The 17,322-nt window shown below is 46.9% G+C and overlaps 2 protein-coding genes across 4 annotated transcripts in view; one reads left to right on the top strand and one right to left on the bottom strand.

The window, feature by feature from the left end:
- The window catches only part of LOC135387849 (uncharacterized), a 383,829-nt gene that overhangs the window by 103,023 nt on the left and 263,484 nt on the right, over positions 1 to 17,322 (bottom strand). The window lies entirely within an intron of this gene.
- LOC135389824 (neprilysin-1-like) lies at positions 1,806 to 6,068 on the top strand. The gene is made up of 2 exons (XM_064619855.1): positions 1,806 to 1,911; positions 3,867 to 6,068. Exons 1-2 carry the CDS (start codon positions 1,903 to 1,905, stop codon positions 5,859 to 5,861), a joined length of 2,004 nt encoding a protein of 667 aa, XP_064475925.1. The 5' UTR covers positions 1,806 to 1,902; the 3' UTR covers positions 5,862 to 6,068.

Raw genomic sequence — 17,322 nt, 5'->3', positions numbered from 1 at the left:
CCCATACACGTAGTTTCAGCGATCAGGCTTTCTTGAATCAGGTGGCTCAGTGGTTAGCGTGCTGGCCATGTCACGTCGAGACTGGGAGGTACCCGGGTTCGAATCCCGGTGCCGGCTGTGCTGTCTGGGGTTTTTCCTGGGTTTTCCTCAGACGCTTTCAGACATATGTCGGCACAGTTCCCTTAGAAGTCGGCCCAGGACGCACATTCCCCCAGGGCGTGAGTCGTGACGTTGCCCACATACGTGAGGCCGACAACGGCAAGCCCTATCACCACCACCACCACTCGCACGATCGGGCTTTGTCTCTACGTGGTGTTGACTACGGCCGCTGAAAGTACGGTTGTGATTGGCGGACCCTTACACGTAGTTTCTTGAATCAGGCGGAGTTGGTGGGTGGCGTTCATGTCCACGAAACGAAGAAAGGAGGGGTAAGAGACTCTTTCCGTATAGCCCAGATGGCAGTGACAGTATCCTACACTGCGGTTCTCTGTACACCCATACGATTAAGTGCGGGATGAGACGCACCTGTTCGCATGGCTTCCACGCCTTTCACTCGCAGATCTTCTCCCGCGAGAGATAATTTTTCTCTGAAAGAAGTAATTATGGAAGTGCCACACGAGCGGGGTATTTCGCGGAAGCCATACGTCTACGGTGGATTCGCGTGCAACGTTCTTGGCTTTCGAAACGATAGACTTTCGCGTGTTGGGAGTTTATGGAACTGTGGGAAATGAGGAGGCGTCGCTCTCGAATTCAGGAAGCGCGTAGCTATAAGACAAAAGCTGGTGGCAGGTGTGATAAAGTGGGCCTTGTCTACAAATGTCTTCCATCTTTTACTGTAGGGCTGTTGCGGTGAAGTTTGCGCAGCGCCATTTCGGGCCCAAACGGCCACGGATCCGAACAGTCGGTCGTTTCATTAGTGGCGTACAGTCGTGAACAGACGCAAAGAGGACAACAGGAAGGAGTGGGGGGTGGGGGGGGGGCTAATGTGCGTTCTGGGCCGACTTCAGGGGGACCCGACATTCCATTGTTAAGCCTTTATCCTTGAGCATCCCCTTTACACCCTTGATTTGGAATAGCGGGGTGAAGCCCGGATGATGCTCAATTCCATAACTGCCTATGTGTACAGATGAACAGGCTACATTCTACCTGCCAGATGCACCCATCGAAGTGTCGATTCTTCCATTCATTACGACTTCTCCTCACTCTGTGGGGTCAGAACAAGGCCAGAGACGTCACCATCGCTTTCTGGACGCATCAGCGGATATTTTCCAGACCCTTCGACAGATTAAACGCACTGAATGCAGGCAGTTCGTCGGACGTGCCCTATTATGGAAGAAGGCTGGCCTTATATTACCGAGCGCTCCTCCCGCCTATATGAGGAAGATTCGGGAGGATTGCGCGACCTGTGCTGACTTCGTTGGGTACTCTGACCATGTCGTATAGAAAGCCTTTCTTTCGAAAAGGCCTGCTCACCAACGCCCAAGTAAAAATACGATGATCTTAGAGCACGCAGTTGTGGGTCTGTTTGTTGTATACCGTTGCTCTGCGTGATTTAGTACATGATAACAAACTGTGATCGCATTTTATTCTTTCATGCACCAATCCAAATCAACCGCATATCGGGGCAACCAAGCGTCGCGATTGTTGAAGAAGAACCCCCGTCCCCCGGAACCCCCGTCCCCCTGGAACTATTATCCCCCCTCTCATACTCCTGGCCAATCGCCCTCTGTGGCTAAGGGCCATTTCCTTTGTGGCTGAAGAAGAAGAAGAAGTAGTAGTTTTTCCCCCTTGAATGCCAGCTGGTGTCTCAGTGGTGTACTTGCTTGTATCCGTGAGGAGGAAAAAGAAGGTGTGTTGTTATTGAGGACAATCGAACGGCGATCGTCTTCACATCTCAGAACCATGAATGCGGTAAGATATTTTCCAATCCGTAATTTAAAGACTGCGCTAATGCTGGATTTAGTTCCGTATCAGGGCCGCTGGTTTTCAAAAATTCGTGAAAGCGCTTGGAAGGTAGATCTTGAATAGAAGTGAAAGAAGGTCATATACTGAATCTAAAAATGCAGTAATTATAAGATTCTATGGAGTAGAACTTTTTTTAATATGCATTTCAACAACATCACATCTGGTGCACTTCTATAGAAGTGCATCATGTTAATGCTAAGCCTAACGGCTTCGAAACTTGCCATCTTTGCAGAAGCTATAGGGTCGTTGAATTGGGCTAGATCACCTCACTTTTGGGGAGGTTGGGTCAATTTGGAATTGACAGATTGTGGGGGGGGGGGGGTCTTGCGGAGCCCCCCCCCCCCTTCCAGGCACGCACTAGGGGGTGCGGACATGAGACTGTGCTGCGGGTTAGATCTGAAGGCCCCCAGAAAAGATGGCGGCTCGCCTTCAAGAAACCGGCGATAAAATTAAATTTTTATACGTTTCACGCAATATACGAGGGTCATTCCTGTTTAATTTCGTTCCTAATTAGTTCATCTTTTACGTAAAAGCGTTTTATTTTTGTATTTATTGCGATACGAAAGTACACCCCTAATGCGTTTATTGATGAAAAAGACAAACAGAGCATGAACCGTTTTGTGCTTCGGAGTTGGGTCTGTTTACCGTGCAAGCACGTGAAAAAGGCTCGTGTCTGTATCTGCTCGTATCTCGTGCTCAGAGTACACACCCCTTTGCGTAGCACCCTTCCCTTCGTTGCTCCCAAGTCATCCGTTACAGAAGACGACTAGAACACGCAGTGGCGTATCTAGAGCTACCTGCGCCCATGGCAACATGGTTAACATGATGTCCTTGGGGATGCGTTTTCGTGTGGTCCGCACTAGGTTTCACACTACAACCTCTCTAATGGCGGGTGCTTTAGATCATTTATGAATGTGCCAGGTTGAGTGCCGGACCTGGCACATTCACACCCGACCACATAATGGCGCCCCTGTTCACCTGGCGCCCATGGCACCTGTCCACACCTGCCACACCCTAGATACGCCACTGCACAAGGGCAATTATTATGAACGACGCCGCAGAGGTGTCGTCCACGCGTTTGCCCACCGGAGGGTTCGGTAACAGAAGGATAAAGTAGGAAGGTCGACAGAGGCTTGAACAAGGATTCGTGGATCTCCAATGGCGCATTAGTCGTTGAGCCCCCTTCTTGCCCTCATACAAGGCAGCTCAACTTGTTTAAGGGGGAATCACTTCTTCAGAAATCTATGGGTGACTTTCATTCGCAAAAGACACGTGAAAAATCTAAACTATCATCATAAGATCGGTACGCGCGTGTTCTATTAGCTTTTCTCTACTCAATGACGTATTTCTTAGAGGACAAGGGTGAGCCGTTGATTTATTATAAACTCGATAGGTGTGTCGCACACTAAACTATTTGCGAATTAGTGCTCAATACAAATCAACGGGGAGAGTCCTGGAGTTCTACAAAATGTGTCATTGACATAAGGGCAAAGCAAGGAGGACACGCCAGTACACTCTTAAAAATGAAGTTCACCGCATAGCACGCTCCTAGCCAACTATCATCTCGAATGATATCGTTATCTGCCCTGATTTGTTGAAAACGGGAGGCGTACGCCTTTTTTGTGACACTTATGCCGTTCATAATTGTCACAAAAAAGGCGTACGCCTCCCGTTTTCGACAAACCAAAGCAGATAACGATATCGTTTGAGATGATGGTTGGCTAGGTGCATGCTATGCGGTGAAGTTCATTTCTAAGAGTGTACTTCTGTCTCGACAACATTTTACGCCGTTTCCGAGCGCTGTGCGAACAAACGTTCTCTATTGTCTTGCGCAGAAGTGGTTCCCTTGCCATATAGGGAACAAAAATTAGATACCAACGGACCTCTTCACACTGTTTCAGAGCTCGTCAAAAGTCCTTGCCGATTCCTTCACCCCCGTGCCCGGCATCAGCTCATCCACTGTGCCCGCTCCCACCTCGACGACCCGCCGCCATTATGCAGTCGTTGGCTGCTTCTACTTTGGCGTACTCGGCATTGCTCTGTTCCTCAGTTTGCCGTCGTCGCGTGTGTCCACGGGGGCATCTACTTACGCTGTCTGCACCAGCCCGCCGTGCGTGGAATACTCTAGCATTCTGAGGAGTTCGCTGAACAGGACGGCGAACCCCTGCACAAATTTCTACTCCTACGTATGCGACGGCTGGACGCGCAAACATCCCGGCCTCTCGGTCTACGAGAACCACTCGAGAGCATTCTACGAGCGCGTTCGAACGTCTCTGCGCAGCGCCCCCGTACCTTCCGCGAACCAGAGCCCGTTTCAGAAAGCTGCACGGTTCTTCTCCACCTGTTTCGCGGCTGTCACGAGTCTCGCCGGCGAGGTCGTGGAGTTCAGGAGGATCCTGCGTCAGTTCGACATCATCTGGCCCGACAAGAGTCGAAGACCTGACCCGTTGAGGTTGATGGTGAGGGTTCACAACCAGTTGTGGCTGGACACCCTGGTCAACATTCACACGGTCTACGTCGGTCCCGACCCAATCATTTCTGTGACACCGTCTCTGCTGAACTTGAAGACGAAGGTGGACAAGTTGAAAGCGTCAGGAAGGTACCGAGAATACATCGACGCTTTGAGCTATTTCTTTGCCACGAAGAACAAGCAGAGCAGTTACGAACTACTGGAACACATCGAGAATGAAACGCTAGAAGCACTGAGCAAACACGCAGCGATCAGCAACGTCAGCTACACCACGGTGGAAGGTCTCGCGGAGCTCACGCCGGGGATATCGACTCAGCGTTGGACCATTCTGCTCATCGAGGAATTAAATATACCTATAAACAAAGTTCAGTACGTTTACATCAGTAATCCGGCGCATCTCCGTGACTTTGACGACCTGGTGACGCGCAATGGCGACGACTACATTCACTGGTACGTTGGGTGGCTGGTCACGGAGCACCTCGCACCGTACATGAGTCTCTCAACCGCCCAGCTCGTTTACGACAGCGCAGAAGATGCCATGAAGGACATGCCTTCCAGGTGCCTCATACTGACGGAGCTCTATTTCGGATGGGCGGCGTATCCCATGTACGCGCGCCATACTCTAGGCTCAAATAAGCAATCTGGACTTGCGGAAATTGTAGCGTATGTAAAAGCCGCTTACCTACAGCTGATCCGTGGCAACGTTTCGCCAGCGACCGTTGACGTCTTGGAATCCATGGACATCGGACTTTACCATCAGTCCCTCATCAGTGACGCTGATAGACTGAAGAGTATTTTCCGCCAAGTGAGCGATCTGGGGAACTTATTTTCCAGCAACTGGCTGCGTGTCGCCAAGGCGTATTCCGCCCTACAGAGGACCACATTTTTGCACGCGCACGCTACATTACAAAAGGAACGCGGCCATCCAGCTGCGTATCACCTGGACAGAGGTGTCGGTCAAAGCCTCCACCTTCCGCCATTCATGGCCAGTATTCCCTTGTACGAGAGCGGGCTCCCTGACGCCGTTGGCCTAGGAGCACTGGGCTCCGTGATAGCCAGAAGCGTGTACTGGCATTTGACGCCCAGCCCCGGCGAAGCGTCCGAAGAAATGAACAGCGTGGTGGCATGCAACTCGTCTAATCCTGAAGTTAAAGGGGAGGAAGTTGCAGCGAGAGTGATAGCGCTGGATGTATTGTGGTGGCTGTTGCGAATTTTTGAGAATGACTTGCGGCTGCCCGCGTTCGAGCACGTGAAGAAGGAGAAGCTGCTCTTCATGGCCGGATGCTTCCTCCTGTGCGGCGCCAAGAACGGAGAGGTGCTATGCAACGAACCTGTTAGGCATAACGCAAACTTTAACGGTACCTTCGGGTGCGGGCAGGATGTGACGCCTGCAACGGAGTCGACGTGCGTCCGAGGTGGGATATAAGCCTTAGAACCCGTGCGGTTCACATTGATGGAGGACACGAAATGAGCACCGACAATTTTCCTACAATCTTCCACGTAAACATAATACATAAGTGATCTTTAGTTAAAGTTCATCACCTCCTGCAGCGCGGGTCTATTCCAGCTGTTAGATGGCGCTGGCTCTCCCATCCACGGTCTTGATTTTGAATACTGGAATAAAATAATGGTACTGCGATGTTACATGTCAGGTTTGTCTGCGCAGTGTGGCGACATGTTGCCCTGCGAACCCTCTGGCAGGCGCATGCTTCTAAGTCCATACTGCCATTGGTATCTGTAAAGGGCAGGGCGGTAGGAAGCTAGGGCGAGTATTTATAAGATAGCGACACACACGACGGCCATCGATAAAAGAGAGGGAGCAGAAGATTCTATTTCAGTTGAGGCAACAGACAAAGAAAAAGAAGAAGAAAAAAAAGAAACGCGACGCAAACCTCCTGTCGTCGCTCCGTGCTCCGTCACCCACTCTTATTGCGTCACTGCTCGTCAGTGGCGTTGGTGTTGATTTTAAAGCGTTCTTGTTTGTATAGCCTTTTGTACCACAAAGCTGTGATCGTTTCTCGGGAGGAATTGAAGAACCTGACGGCTATATGTGCTGTATCATTCTTCGATTTCTGGACAAGTGCTTTCGATTGATTTTGAAACTTCCTCGAAAGTGCACCCCACGGCATGGGGTGTTTTTGCTATACCGTGGTATACCGCATAAATGGTGTACCATGGTGTGAATAACGGGAATAATGGGGGTGAAACCTGAAGTTTACTGGCCGTACAGCCTCAACGTTGTCATTTTAACTGGATTATCAGGCCCACAGCCTCTAGACCATCCATCGAGATGTATATACTGGAGAATAAAACTAGTTTCCGCTATTCAATCATAACAGCGCCATGAAAGGACTGTAAAGAGACTTTTTTTTTTCTGTTACCACTAACAATGTCAGTTTGGTTGAGAACAGATGATGATGATGATGACGACGATAAACGATGCTCTTGCCCACAATACATATTGTTGCTCGAAGATAAAGTGACTTCTCCCTCTCAACATTGAGACTTTCTTAAGAAAAAGTGTGATAAGCTTTATATAAAATATGATTTAATATAACAATAATCTTCGGTTAATATCGGTGAGAAACTATACGTTAGCCGAAGGTCTCCTGTTCGGTTTACACATCTCCAAGTCTATTCTCGTGTTACTGTTATAACAAGGTTTGAGGGTCGTGGTTTGAGTATGAAACACTTATTCAAAAGAACACCATTAGGTGTTCTTCTAATGCGACTCGCTGATTTAATGACATTGATACGCAATATTTCCTCGTAGCCAGTTCTGTAGATGTTTTTCTGTTCCTGAAAAGGGCGGTTGCTGCCAGCTTGGACGAATTGGAAAGATGCACAAAAAATAAATAAAAATAAGTAAATACAGTAATAAAAGCGCATCTTTTTATAATGAGCTCGCAAACGCTCGTGCAATTCCTCATTCCACTGCAAAGCATATCAACAGCCATAACTAAGTTAATGATTGATATACGTAATCTGTTTTTTTTTTCCTGCATATTGCGATTGCGGTCACCTCTGTTAACCTGTTTGCATTGTAATATACCCGCGTCGGAACATGTAAATTGGGGGTGGGGGTGTGTGAGTTACTGTGCCGACTTGATGGCTAAATTCCATAAACTTAAATAATGCGAGTAAATAGGAACGACTGCTAGGCCTCCTTGGTGCACCTCCTTCGTATAACCTTAGGCAGACACCTTCGCGTCATTCTGCGTTTAACGCCTGCTGCCGAAACGTCTTTAACAATTGTTTGTTTTTATATAGTTGCGTATGTCGCTTATTTTACTAAATAAGCATAACAATTTCCGGCACTTGAACAATTTCTGAGAAGAAAATCAACCCACAAAAAAAAAAAAAAATGTTTGTCATCAAGGGAGTACCATAAACCAGGTTCAAAAGGACAAAAGGGTCAAGCAAGAAATATGCACTGAAGGCGCACGTTGGAATAAATGGAACACGATAAAAGACTGTAAAAGCAGAAACGAACCAGGAAAGGAAGGAAAACTGAGGAAAGAAAGAGAGAAAGGACAGACGAAAGGAAGAAGCAGAGGGGAAAAAAAGGGAAAAATGGGAAAAGCTGAGGTAAAAGAACAATTACGAAGAATGATTTGTTCCCCGCAATCACTGGGACAGGGTTGGGATGTATTAGCCCGCAAATGGGAACGTATCAAGAGACAAAAAGAAAAAAAGAGAAAGAAAGATGCAATGAGGGCAAACATTAAGGAGGGAAAACGGATATCTGGAATGGGCAGAGATAGGAGCAGGGATCATTATCATTCGCCATAACAATTCTAATCAGGTCCAGGAGACAGATCGATCCCCTCACAAGCCGTTACTCACTTTCTCGTTAGTCTTAGATGTCATTCTCCGCACTGATGGAAGAAGGTACCTGGATGCGTTCCAACAGCACGTGGGGATAAGAAAGGAAGTAGATTCGCTCGATTCGTACGAAGGGTACTTTAAAGCAGCAGACAGTGCAGGGGGGGGGGGGGGGTTGCGTTGACGGCGTATAGTTACCAACAAGTTGTTGCTTGTAAACCCAAGCGCAGCAAGTCAGAAACGTGACGGAGAACGCTTGGTATTTTTAATTTGCTACCAAAATCATGGTAAAACGACGTAAGGCGACGTCTGGTGGCAAATCATCCCCACTCGTCAAGCAACAATGATCTTATGCAGACACAGGGGTGGCATCCAATGTATTGCTCTTGCTCAGTAGACGAAAGCGTGCTGGGCGAACGCAATGCATCCTGGACAGGTCCTGGTCGCACGTCACAGCAAACGTCAAGGCACACGTGATCTTAAAGATGGCGGCGCCCGTCATCGGCGGCCGAACCGTTTGTAAACAATGCGGTTGTTGTTGCTGCGCGACGTTTGGGATGTCTTTCGATCACGGTAATTATTTTTATCCGATAATCTCGCAGTAAAACGTGCAGTTCTGCATATAAGAACTCGTATTGTTGACGACTTCCAAAGATGTGAATGACGACCGCGCGTTAAGACCCACTGAGCCGATGCGATGTACTTGAACTAGGGGGAAATGGGCTACTATGTTGCGGAAGAAGCACCGCATAGTTTACGGTGGCGAAATGCCATGTAAACAAAGTCACGTGACCTCAAAATGACGTTTTCTATGACGTGCGACCAGGACAAGATGTCAGTTTTGCCAAAAGCACCCGCTTGAGGGTAGTTACAACAATGGCGGGTTTGTGTCCTCCCTGTGTCTTAGACAGACGTGTGCGCCGCCGCCGATGGAACTTTCACCGGCGCCGTCGTCGTACCCATTTTAGCCACCAGGGGCGGAGGCGTCAGCGGCGCGAACAAACATAAGTGAAAAACAGCACAAAACCGGAACCCACCGTCATCGCTATCAGTAAATCTGCGAATATGTGCATGAGCGATATGTATTTGCGTCGTGCCTTTCAATTTGAATAGTTTCCGTGTCGTTATACAAGCAGACAAAAGCAAATCCGACTTCGCGAGAGTGCTGCAATGCGCGATTTTGCGTCCGAAAACACGTGCGAAGAGGCAATGAAAGAGGCTCTCGACGCACCGGTTTGGAAACGGCGGCTGCGGCGTTCCGAAAATTACGGAAAATCGGCGCATATGTCTATTCTCGACTGCCTTGATAGTCCTGATGGCTACGTAGCCGACACGTAGTCAACTTCGTTCCTTTCAGACCCAGTGTTGTCCGCATACAATGTAGTTTTTTCGCCGTACTTAACAAGCAATGCTCAGTTGATGACGACTTCGACACAGTGTTGGCTGCAATGTTCAATTTGAAAAACTATGAGTCCAACGGGGACAAAAATTTGATGAAAAAATGATGAATTTTAAATGAAATGAATGAATGAATGAAATGAAACGAAATAGATGAATGAATGAAATTTGAAAAACAAAAACAAAAAACTATGACTCCACCGGGGACAAAAATTTGACAAATTTGATGATTTGAAAAATTTCAATCATTCAGTCTGGCACTGATGATGTCCGTCGCATGACGGACGAAACGTCTGAGTAAACCTTGTTATTTTGTTATGTTAAGTCCGATTTCTCTACTTTTTTTGTCCCGTTATGTCGTCTCCCGGCTTTTGGAGTATTTTTGCAAAAATTTGTTGCAAGAGTTCTGAGGGTTCAGGCTATCGTATAGCTCAGTTGTCTCGCGACGTAGACCCCAATTATTATATTAATTAGCTAACGCATAGATGAATCACCCCTACCGCTTTACTGCACCTAGCTCGCAGCAGCCTTTCAGTGGCAGCACCGCGAGGCGGCTGTGGTTGTGAGCGGCGTATAGACCCAGACAGATGGACAAAGTGCAACAGGAAAGAGGGAGACAGAGGCGTTAGCACGCATCCTGGGCCGACTTCGAGGGGGAACCGTGCTGATGCCCGGTGTTGAAAACGTGCCGTAAAATCCAGGAGAACCCGGAGACAGCAGAGCCGGTGGTTTGAGGATTAGAACCCACAACTTTCCACTCATCAGCAGTGTTGTAGTACCGGTTACCGAACTACGGTATCCACGTACCGATACTTGTTACTTAAGTAAAAAGTAGCGAAATGCCGATATCGATACTTCCATTTGAAGGTAACGATGTACCGCTACCGTTTCTAAAAAAAAAGAGCAACGCAATTCTTTACACGATACTTTTGCTGAAAATACGAAGTTGCACGTAATCTGCAACATGGAAATCTCGCTCACATGAACACTCCATTGGGAGAAGACAGTTTAGCAAAAAAAAAAAAAAAAAGGAAGCGGAATATTTATTATATAGCTTATGCACGTTCGTTGACTTTTAACAATAGCTGGCGCTCTAAGTTTTCTTTTGTCATCCTAGTGCGCTCTCTTGGAAGCGTGTCTGCGCAGGCACTGAAGAGACGTTCGGCTGAAGCATTAATGTAGAGGAGACTGCTGCGTTCACCTTTTTAAATACACGCTTAACGTTCTCAAAGCTGTCCTTGTCACTTGTCCGCTCCAGGCAGAGCAGTGACAATGAATGACAATGAATGGAATATGCCCAAGGAAGGAAGGTAGGGGGGGCATTATAAAGGTACCGGTAATGGCAAAAGCGAAAGTGCTGGTAGCGATACGGAGATCACGTTTTTTTTTTTTCATTTTGATTCCGTTTTAGCGCCCCGAAGCAACTGTGGCTATGAGCGGCGTACAGATGTGGACAGATGGAGAGAGGACAGCATGAAGGACTAAGGGACAGGGGGGTTAGTATGCGTCCTGGGGCGACTTCAGGGTGAACTGTGCCGACATTCGCGATCTGCACTTCGATACCGAAAAAAGTATCGATAACGGTACCGACGTTAAGTACAACACCACTGGTCATCATCAGTATTCCCCCGAAGGTACCACCAACGAATAGGTACTCTAACCCACTCTATACCAGGTGATTATGTCACAGGCGACTCTCGTATCTCGGAAGTGGAGGAGGAGGAGGAGGAGTGTCGTTGGGAGGAACCCGAGAGGCCTGCCTGCCTGATTAGGCGGCATGTTTCTCGGGAAGGGAAAGGTGGTGGAGAGGAGGAGAGGAAAGGGTGAAGTGGAAGACCGAGCGGAATCCGCTCGGGGGGAGGATAGCTGCGTCCATGGGCCGACTTCAGGGGAACTGTGCCGGCATACGCCTATTACACATCTGAGGGAAACCCAGGAAAAACCCCAGACGGCACAGCCGGCCCGCGGATTCGAACCGCGGACCTCCCAGTCTCCAAGCGCACGCGTTACCGCTGCGCCACAGGAGCTGGTATCTCGGAAGTAGGCTCGGTGCGATGAGTATTCTACAGCAGGTTAATGACCCCAACAACACAAGGATGTCTTATGGATGTCCGATGTACGTCAGAAGTTGGATGTTGGTATATCCTGGGGATAACGAGTTTCGTCCGATATGTGTACGCGCACAGGTCCAAATGAGAGAAAGAAGGAGTATGTCCTCTTTGACGTCCGAGAGACATCCAACCGAACAACACACGGCTGTCCTAGGGATATCCGACGTACGTCGAAGCCGGATGTTAGAATATCCTGGCGATAACGAGTTTTGTCCAATATATCTACGAACACATGTACAAGTGAGAGAAAGAAGAAGTCATCTGAGACGTCCGAATGATATCGACAGGGACGTTAAGCGAACGAGGGAGGGACATTTTATGGACAATTCTTCCAGCAAATGCTCCTAATAAAGCAGCCATAATATATTCTTAATTTGAAAGTACACATGCTATATTACTAATGAGAATATAATTTAATTAATCTAACAGAATTGCTAGACTACATTAAATTAATGGTTAACGCAGTAAATGCTACATCCATAAAAAAAAAAGAAAGAAAAGTAAATGTCATGGGCAAGCAGCACAGAACACTGGGTGTCTGTCAGACGTCCCTGAGGAGTCCTTACCCACTTTGACCTGTGAGCGCATATATATATATATATATACGTCGGCGAAACACTTGGATACTTCAAAATGCAGCTTCAGACCTACATCGGGTATCATTAGGATTGCAACATGTTGTTGGGGCACAGATCACCGCATATGTCCGTTTCTGGATATCCTGAGGATATGAAATAATATCCTCAGCGCTATATTTTCTTCATCCACGCTGGATATCAGAGGGATACCCACCAGACAGGCGAATCCGATTAAGGACGTCAGGACGTGAATCGTATATCCACAGGATATTCAGTGTTGTTGGGGGAGAGAGTTCTAGGTGCTGTCCAAAACGACAACGTAAACAGAGAGAATAAAATAGACAGGAGAGGAAAGAAAGGGATATTTCGTTCCTGTCATTAACTTCGCAGATTATTCGCGCCACAATATTCTAGTGCTTTCAGTCGCGCTTTAGTTATCGTATACGTTGCTAAGTCCCTTCCGAGACCAGCTATATACGTTCGAAAAGGGGATTATGGAGATTGCCGCACGGGGAATACAGGTCTGTGCGTCCATATTTACACGAAGTGCCGACGGACGTCGACTGATTAAAGCACACATCGAAGCAAGAGCAATAAGGACCGAAGCATAGTGCATCTTTTTTTCTTTCTGCGGAATACTGAATGCGAGCAAATCTACGAAATTTGCGACATGCCTGCAGCGAGGGGAAAATTTATCCGCTTGTCGCTGTTTCAGCTTGAAATTCATACACGACATTTATACGGCATACAGCCTTTTACACTTAATTTAAAATTCACGCGGAACAGTTTCTGACGCGTACTATTTTTTATATTTTATATTTTATTTTTTGTTCTGGCGGGCAGCTCGAGTGCATAAACGATTCCCGCAACTATGAAACACGCGGATCCCCGCTGCCTATAACGCTGTAGCTGTGTGCTTAGAAAAGGACTTCATCGGAACAAGTTATCTTGATCACGCGAGCTGTTCGGCGATATGTGACAGGTGGAAGTTAAAGTGGACGTAACTCTCCTAAACTAGCAGTGCGAACTTTTCCGACGTCGTGCGAGCGGAACATATCGAATTAGATGGTTTTATGAGTTTTATTTACCATAGATTTGGCAGTTGGTGTTCCGCTCGAAAAATGTTGCGCCTCGTTACTTTTCCTCCTTGCTGCGGAAACACGCGAGTATTTCGTGCAGAACATGAAATGCGCAACCTCTGTCGCACAAACTCTCCTTGGGAAGAACATTATACGTATTAAAACGGTACTGTACGCTTATACACTCCAAGAAAAAAAGGAGTACTTTTACTCCTTTTGGGGAGTAATTGCAATGCCACAAAAATAGTCCCTTTCGGGAGTAAATGCACGGGAGTAAATGAATGTCACAGAGTGAAGACCGCATTTCACGCGGTGTCGTAAGAGTCCCAAGTACATAATTGGTGCGCATGCATGAAAATACTTTGAGTCTGAGTTATACAGCCTTATGCCCTTCAAATTGACCAAGGGCACATATTGACGGTGACTGTTGCATTCAGGAGACCATTCGTGAAGTTTAGTGACAATTTGCAGTCCTGGGGAGTAAATGTCGGGACTAACTGTTGGGTTAGGGGAGTAAAATGGGGAGTAATTGCAGACTAGGGGAGTAGAAGCTGCAATTACTCCCCGTTTTACTCCTTTTTTTTCTTAGAGTGTAGAACCCAATCCGCGTTTTCGCAAATTGTGCCCTATGTATGGCGCAAGATTTTATATAACTCGCTATATCATGGTTGACGGTTTGGTTCAATGTATTTTCATGCATGCACACGAATTATGTACCTGGGACTCTTACAACAGCGCGTGAAATGAAGTCTCCACTCTCTGACATTCATTTACTCCCGTGCATTTACTCCCGAAGGAGACTATTTTTTGTGGCAATACATTTAGTCCCCAAAAGGAGTAAAAGTACTCCTGTTTTTTCTTACAGTGTATATATGGCAAGAAAAAGGAGTTGAAGTACACCCTGCTTTTTTAAAGGGTGTACCACAATTGGACCAAGAAATTTTACACCAAGGCTTCCCCAAATAACAAGCCATAGGCAACTTTGTTTCGCAACTTTCGACTAAGGCATTACGTGGCATCCAGACAGAAAAGTCATCAGCATTAACCGGCCTGTATCATGTTCCGTGGTGTAACTCGAGCTCGATCACGAAGAGCATTGTGGTGTAGCATAACTTCAGGCCACGAGAAAACCTTTTTGTAGGAGTACCGAGAGAAGACGGAGGACACAACGGACGGAAGAAGACACAAAGGAATCATTTAAAATGATGGCCTGCTCGAATGCGAAGCCTAACAAGGGTTGCGTTAGGGAAGTTCGGATAGTGTTGCAATGCCATTAAGACTGGTTATCCAATAGCAAAGCTGCCCCGTGGTACTGGGTGCTATAGTGCTCTGAGGGATATACTTCAAAGAAACGCGGTAACTTCAAAGGCGATGTGGAATGAAAAGAAACTCTCTGTACACAGAAGGTGCATCTTTGTTAGGTTCGTCGTTAATTAATATTAATTATTAGACGAAGTTAGTCCGAAACTTTCAGGGCATATTATCGCGCTGTAACGCACAAAGGCAGTGCACTGGTTTCAAAGCGGTAGCTCAATAGAGCCACGTGACCTGATGGTCACGTGCTGCCAATACGTAGTCTTTCCCATAATGTGTTTGCGGTGTGTTGTGAAACTGTGCAAACCCTAGCAATAAAAAAGAAAAACGATTTCACAAAACATTACATGACCTTCAATAAGAATGTAATGATATTTCAAAAAGAGCTTCGCCAAAAATTTACCCTCAACGATGGCCCCCAATGAGGGCACATTATTAAAACTCTTATGAACTAATGCGCAAAGACGTAGCCAGTGCTTCATTCATTTATTTATTTATTTATTTACACGTTAAAGGGCTCATGGAGGGAGCGTTACGTACATATAACAGCAAACTTGGCTGAGTGCTTTATTAGGACGGATTATTATTTCTTCACTCGATAAGGAACAGATGGGACTTTATTTGTACGTGCTTTCAAAAAGAAAAAAGAAGAAGAAAAAGCTCCAACAGACCCTAACAGTAAATTTGTTACTTCCGATCTCGAAGGCACCGGTTCCCTCGCTTTTCTTACCTTATACAGGACGCAAAGAGCTGAAGCTTTTCATACGTTTCAGTCTTGCTAATATGCAGGACTGCAGGTACCCTCTAACAGAACACGAGGGAAATCGCGCCTTATTTATCGCAAGGGGGCGCAGCAGGACGTTCCTTAATGACGAGAATACGTCCTTTTGTGAAACTCGTCCTCAAAAAGGGCTCTCCCGGAAATTATGCCGGATGCTGACGAACGAGGTTTGTCTCGTGTACCGTACTTTCGTAGAATGAAGTATTCAAACCTTAATGAACGAATTTACTCTAATTAAGTGTGATTGAGACAGGGGCATTGATTGATGCATGGTGCTGAATAGAGCAGTTACTGCACTCCTAGAAATGAACTTCACCGCATAGCACGCTCCTAGCCAACCGTCGTCTCGAATGATATCGTTATCTGCCCCGATTTGTTCAAAACGGTAGGCGTACTCCTTTTTTGTGACACTTATGCTGTTCATAATTGTCACAAAAAAGGCGTACGCCTCCCGTTTTCAACAAATCAGGGCAGATAACGACATCATTCGAGACGATGGTTGGCTAAGAGCGTGCTGTGCGGTGAAGTTCATTTCTAAGAGTGTAAGGTGTCGCTACAATGGAGAAACGTGACATCCCGTTGTTCCGTAAACTTTTGCCACAAGCTGAACGACTGAAGCCGGCTGTGTGGTGTAGTGTGTCCTCACAGGATATCCTACTTAGGTTTTGACGAGGTGCGTTATCCATTCAAGCAACATGGCCATAGACGGCACAACCTACGTGAGGCACGTGCTGCACTCTGAGAGAAAAAAAAAAAAAGGTGTAAAAGGATGGTAACTCCACGAGTTACCGCCTTATGCGTATACGTTACCTCCTTGCTCAAGACCGTAAAGGGTGTAACTGCCCTCGTTATCACCTTCATGGTAGGATGATAAAATCTTGCAAACCTTGTGACTGTGTGTATTTAACACAAACGTTGGCGTCTCTTCAGCATCCCTCGGTGGCTTAGTTGGTATAGCGTTACCGCCTGCTGATCCCAAGATCGCGGGTTCAAACGCTGCCGAGGACTTTGTCAACTTGGCGGAAGGATACAAGTTGCTCAGACACATCGTCCTCCACGAGGGACGTTAAATGTGGTGTGCCGTGTGTCGAGATTTCGCCGCACGTTAAAATAACCATCAGGCGGGCAAAATTGACCAACAGACACGACACGACACGACACGACACGACCACTCATGGCGTCGCTCATGTTCGCAGTTGTCTCGCGACTTAGAACCCCCAATTATTATTATTATTATTATTATTATTATTATTTCACCCTTCTATAGGTGATATAGTTACCTGCTGCATGGGGTGTAACTTTGCACCCATAACTAGGGGTGTAACTTTACAACCTTTTGGGCACAACATATGTAGCAGACCGGTTACACCACCAAAAGGTGTAACGTCTCTACCCTTTTCGTCGGAGAGTGTGGCCGCTCGAATAAAATTTAGAACTTGCGTGAATGCGTTAGTAGTGTTCCGAAATTCCCACCTGTTGCTCTGTGTCAAAAACCCTCCCGCACGTGCTCTGAAAGCGGAAGATAATGTGTAATTGAAATAGATTTACAGGAAAGGAGTGTCAGCCTATTTGTGTGGCGACTTCTGACACGTGCCGCAGCTTAGGACTGCGGTAAACAGAAGACGAACATCGTCTGCTAAGAGCCTTCCGCCAATCTGATGCACGGCCCGGCGTCGTCTGCTTTGAATAGCGAGTCAAAAATAGAACGATCCTTTCAGCAGCATTGACTTCGTCATCGAATAGACGATAATTACCTGTGCTGCCGCCATGTGAGACGCTGTCCTAGTTGGTTTCTGCCACA

The sequence above is a fragment of the Ornithodoros turicata genome, chromosome 3 (assembly GCF_037126465.1).
Source record: "Ornithodoros turicata isolate Travis chromosome 3, ASM3712646v1, whole genome shotgun sequence".
NCBI lineage: Eukaryota > Metazoa > Arthropoda > Arachnida > Ixodida > Argasidae > Ornithodoros > Ornithodoros turicata.
The sequence above is the reverse complement of the archived record's forward strand: the minus strand, read 5'-3'. Positions and strand labels throughout refer to the sequence as shown.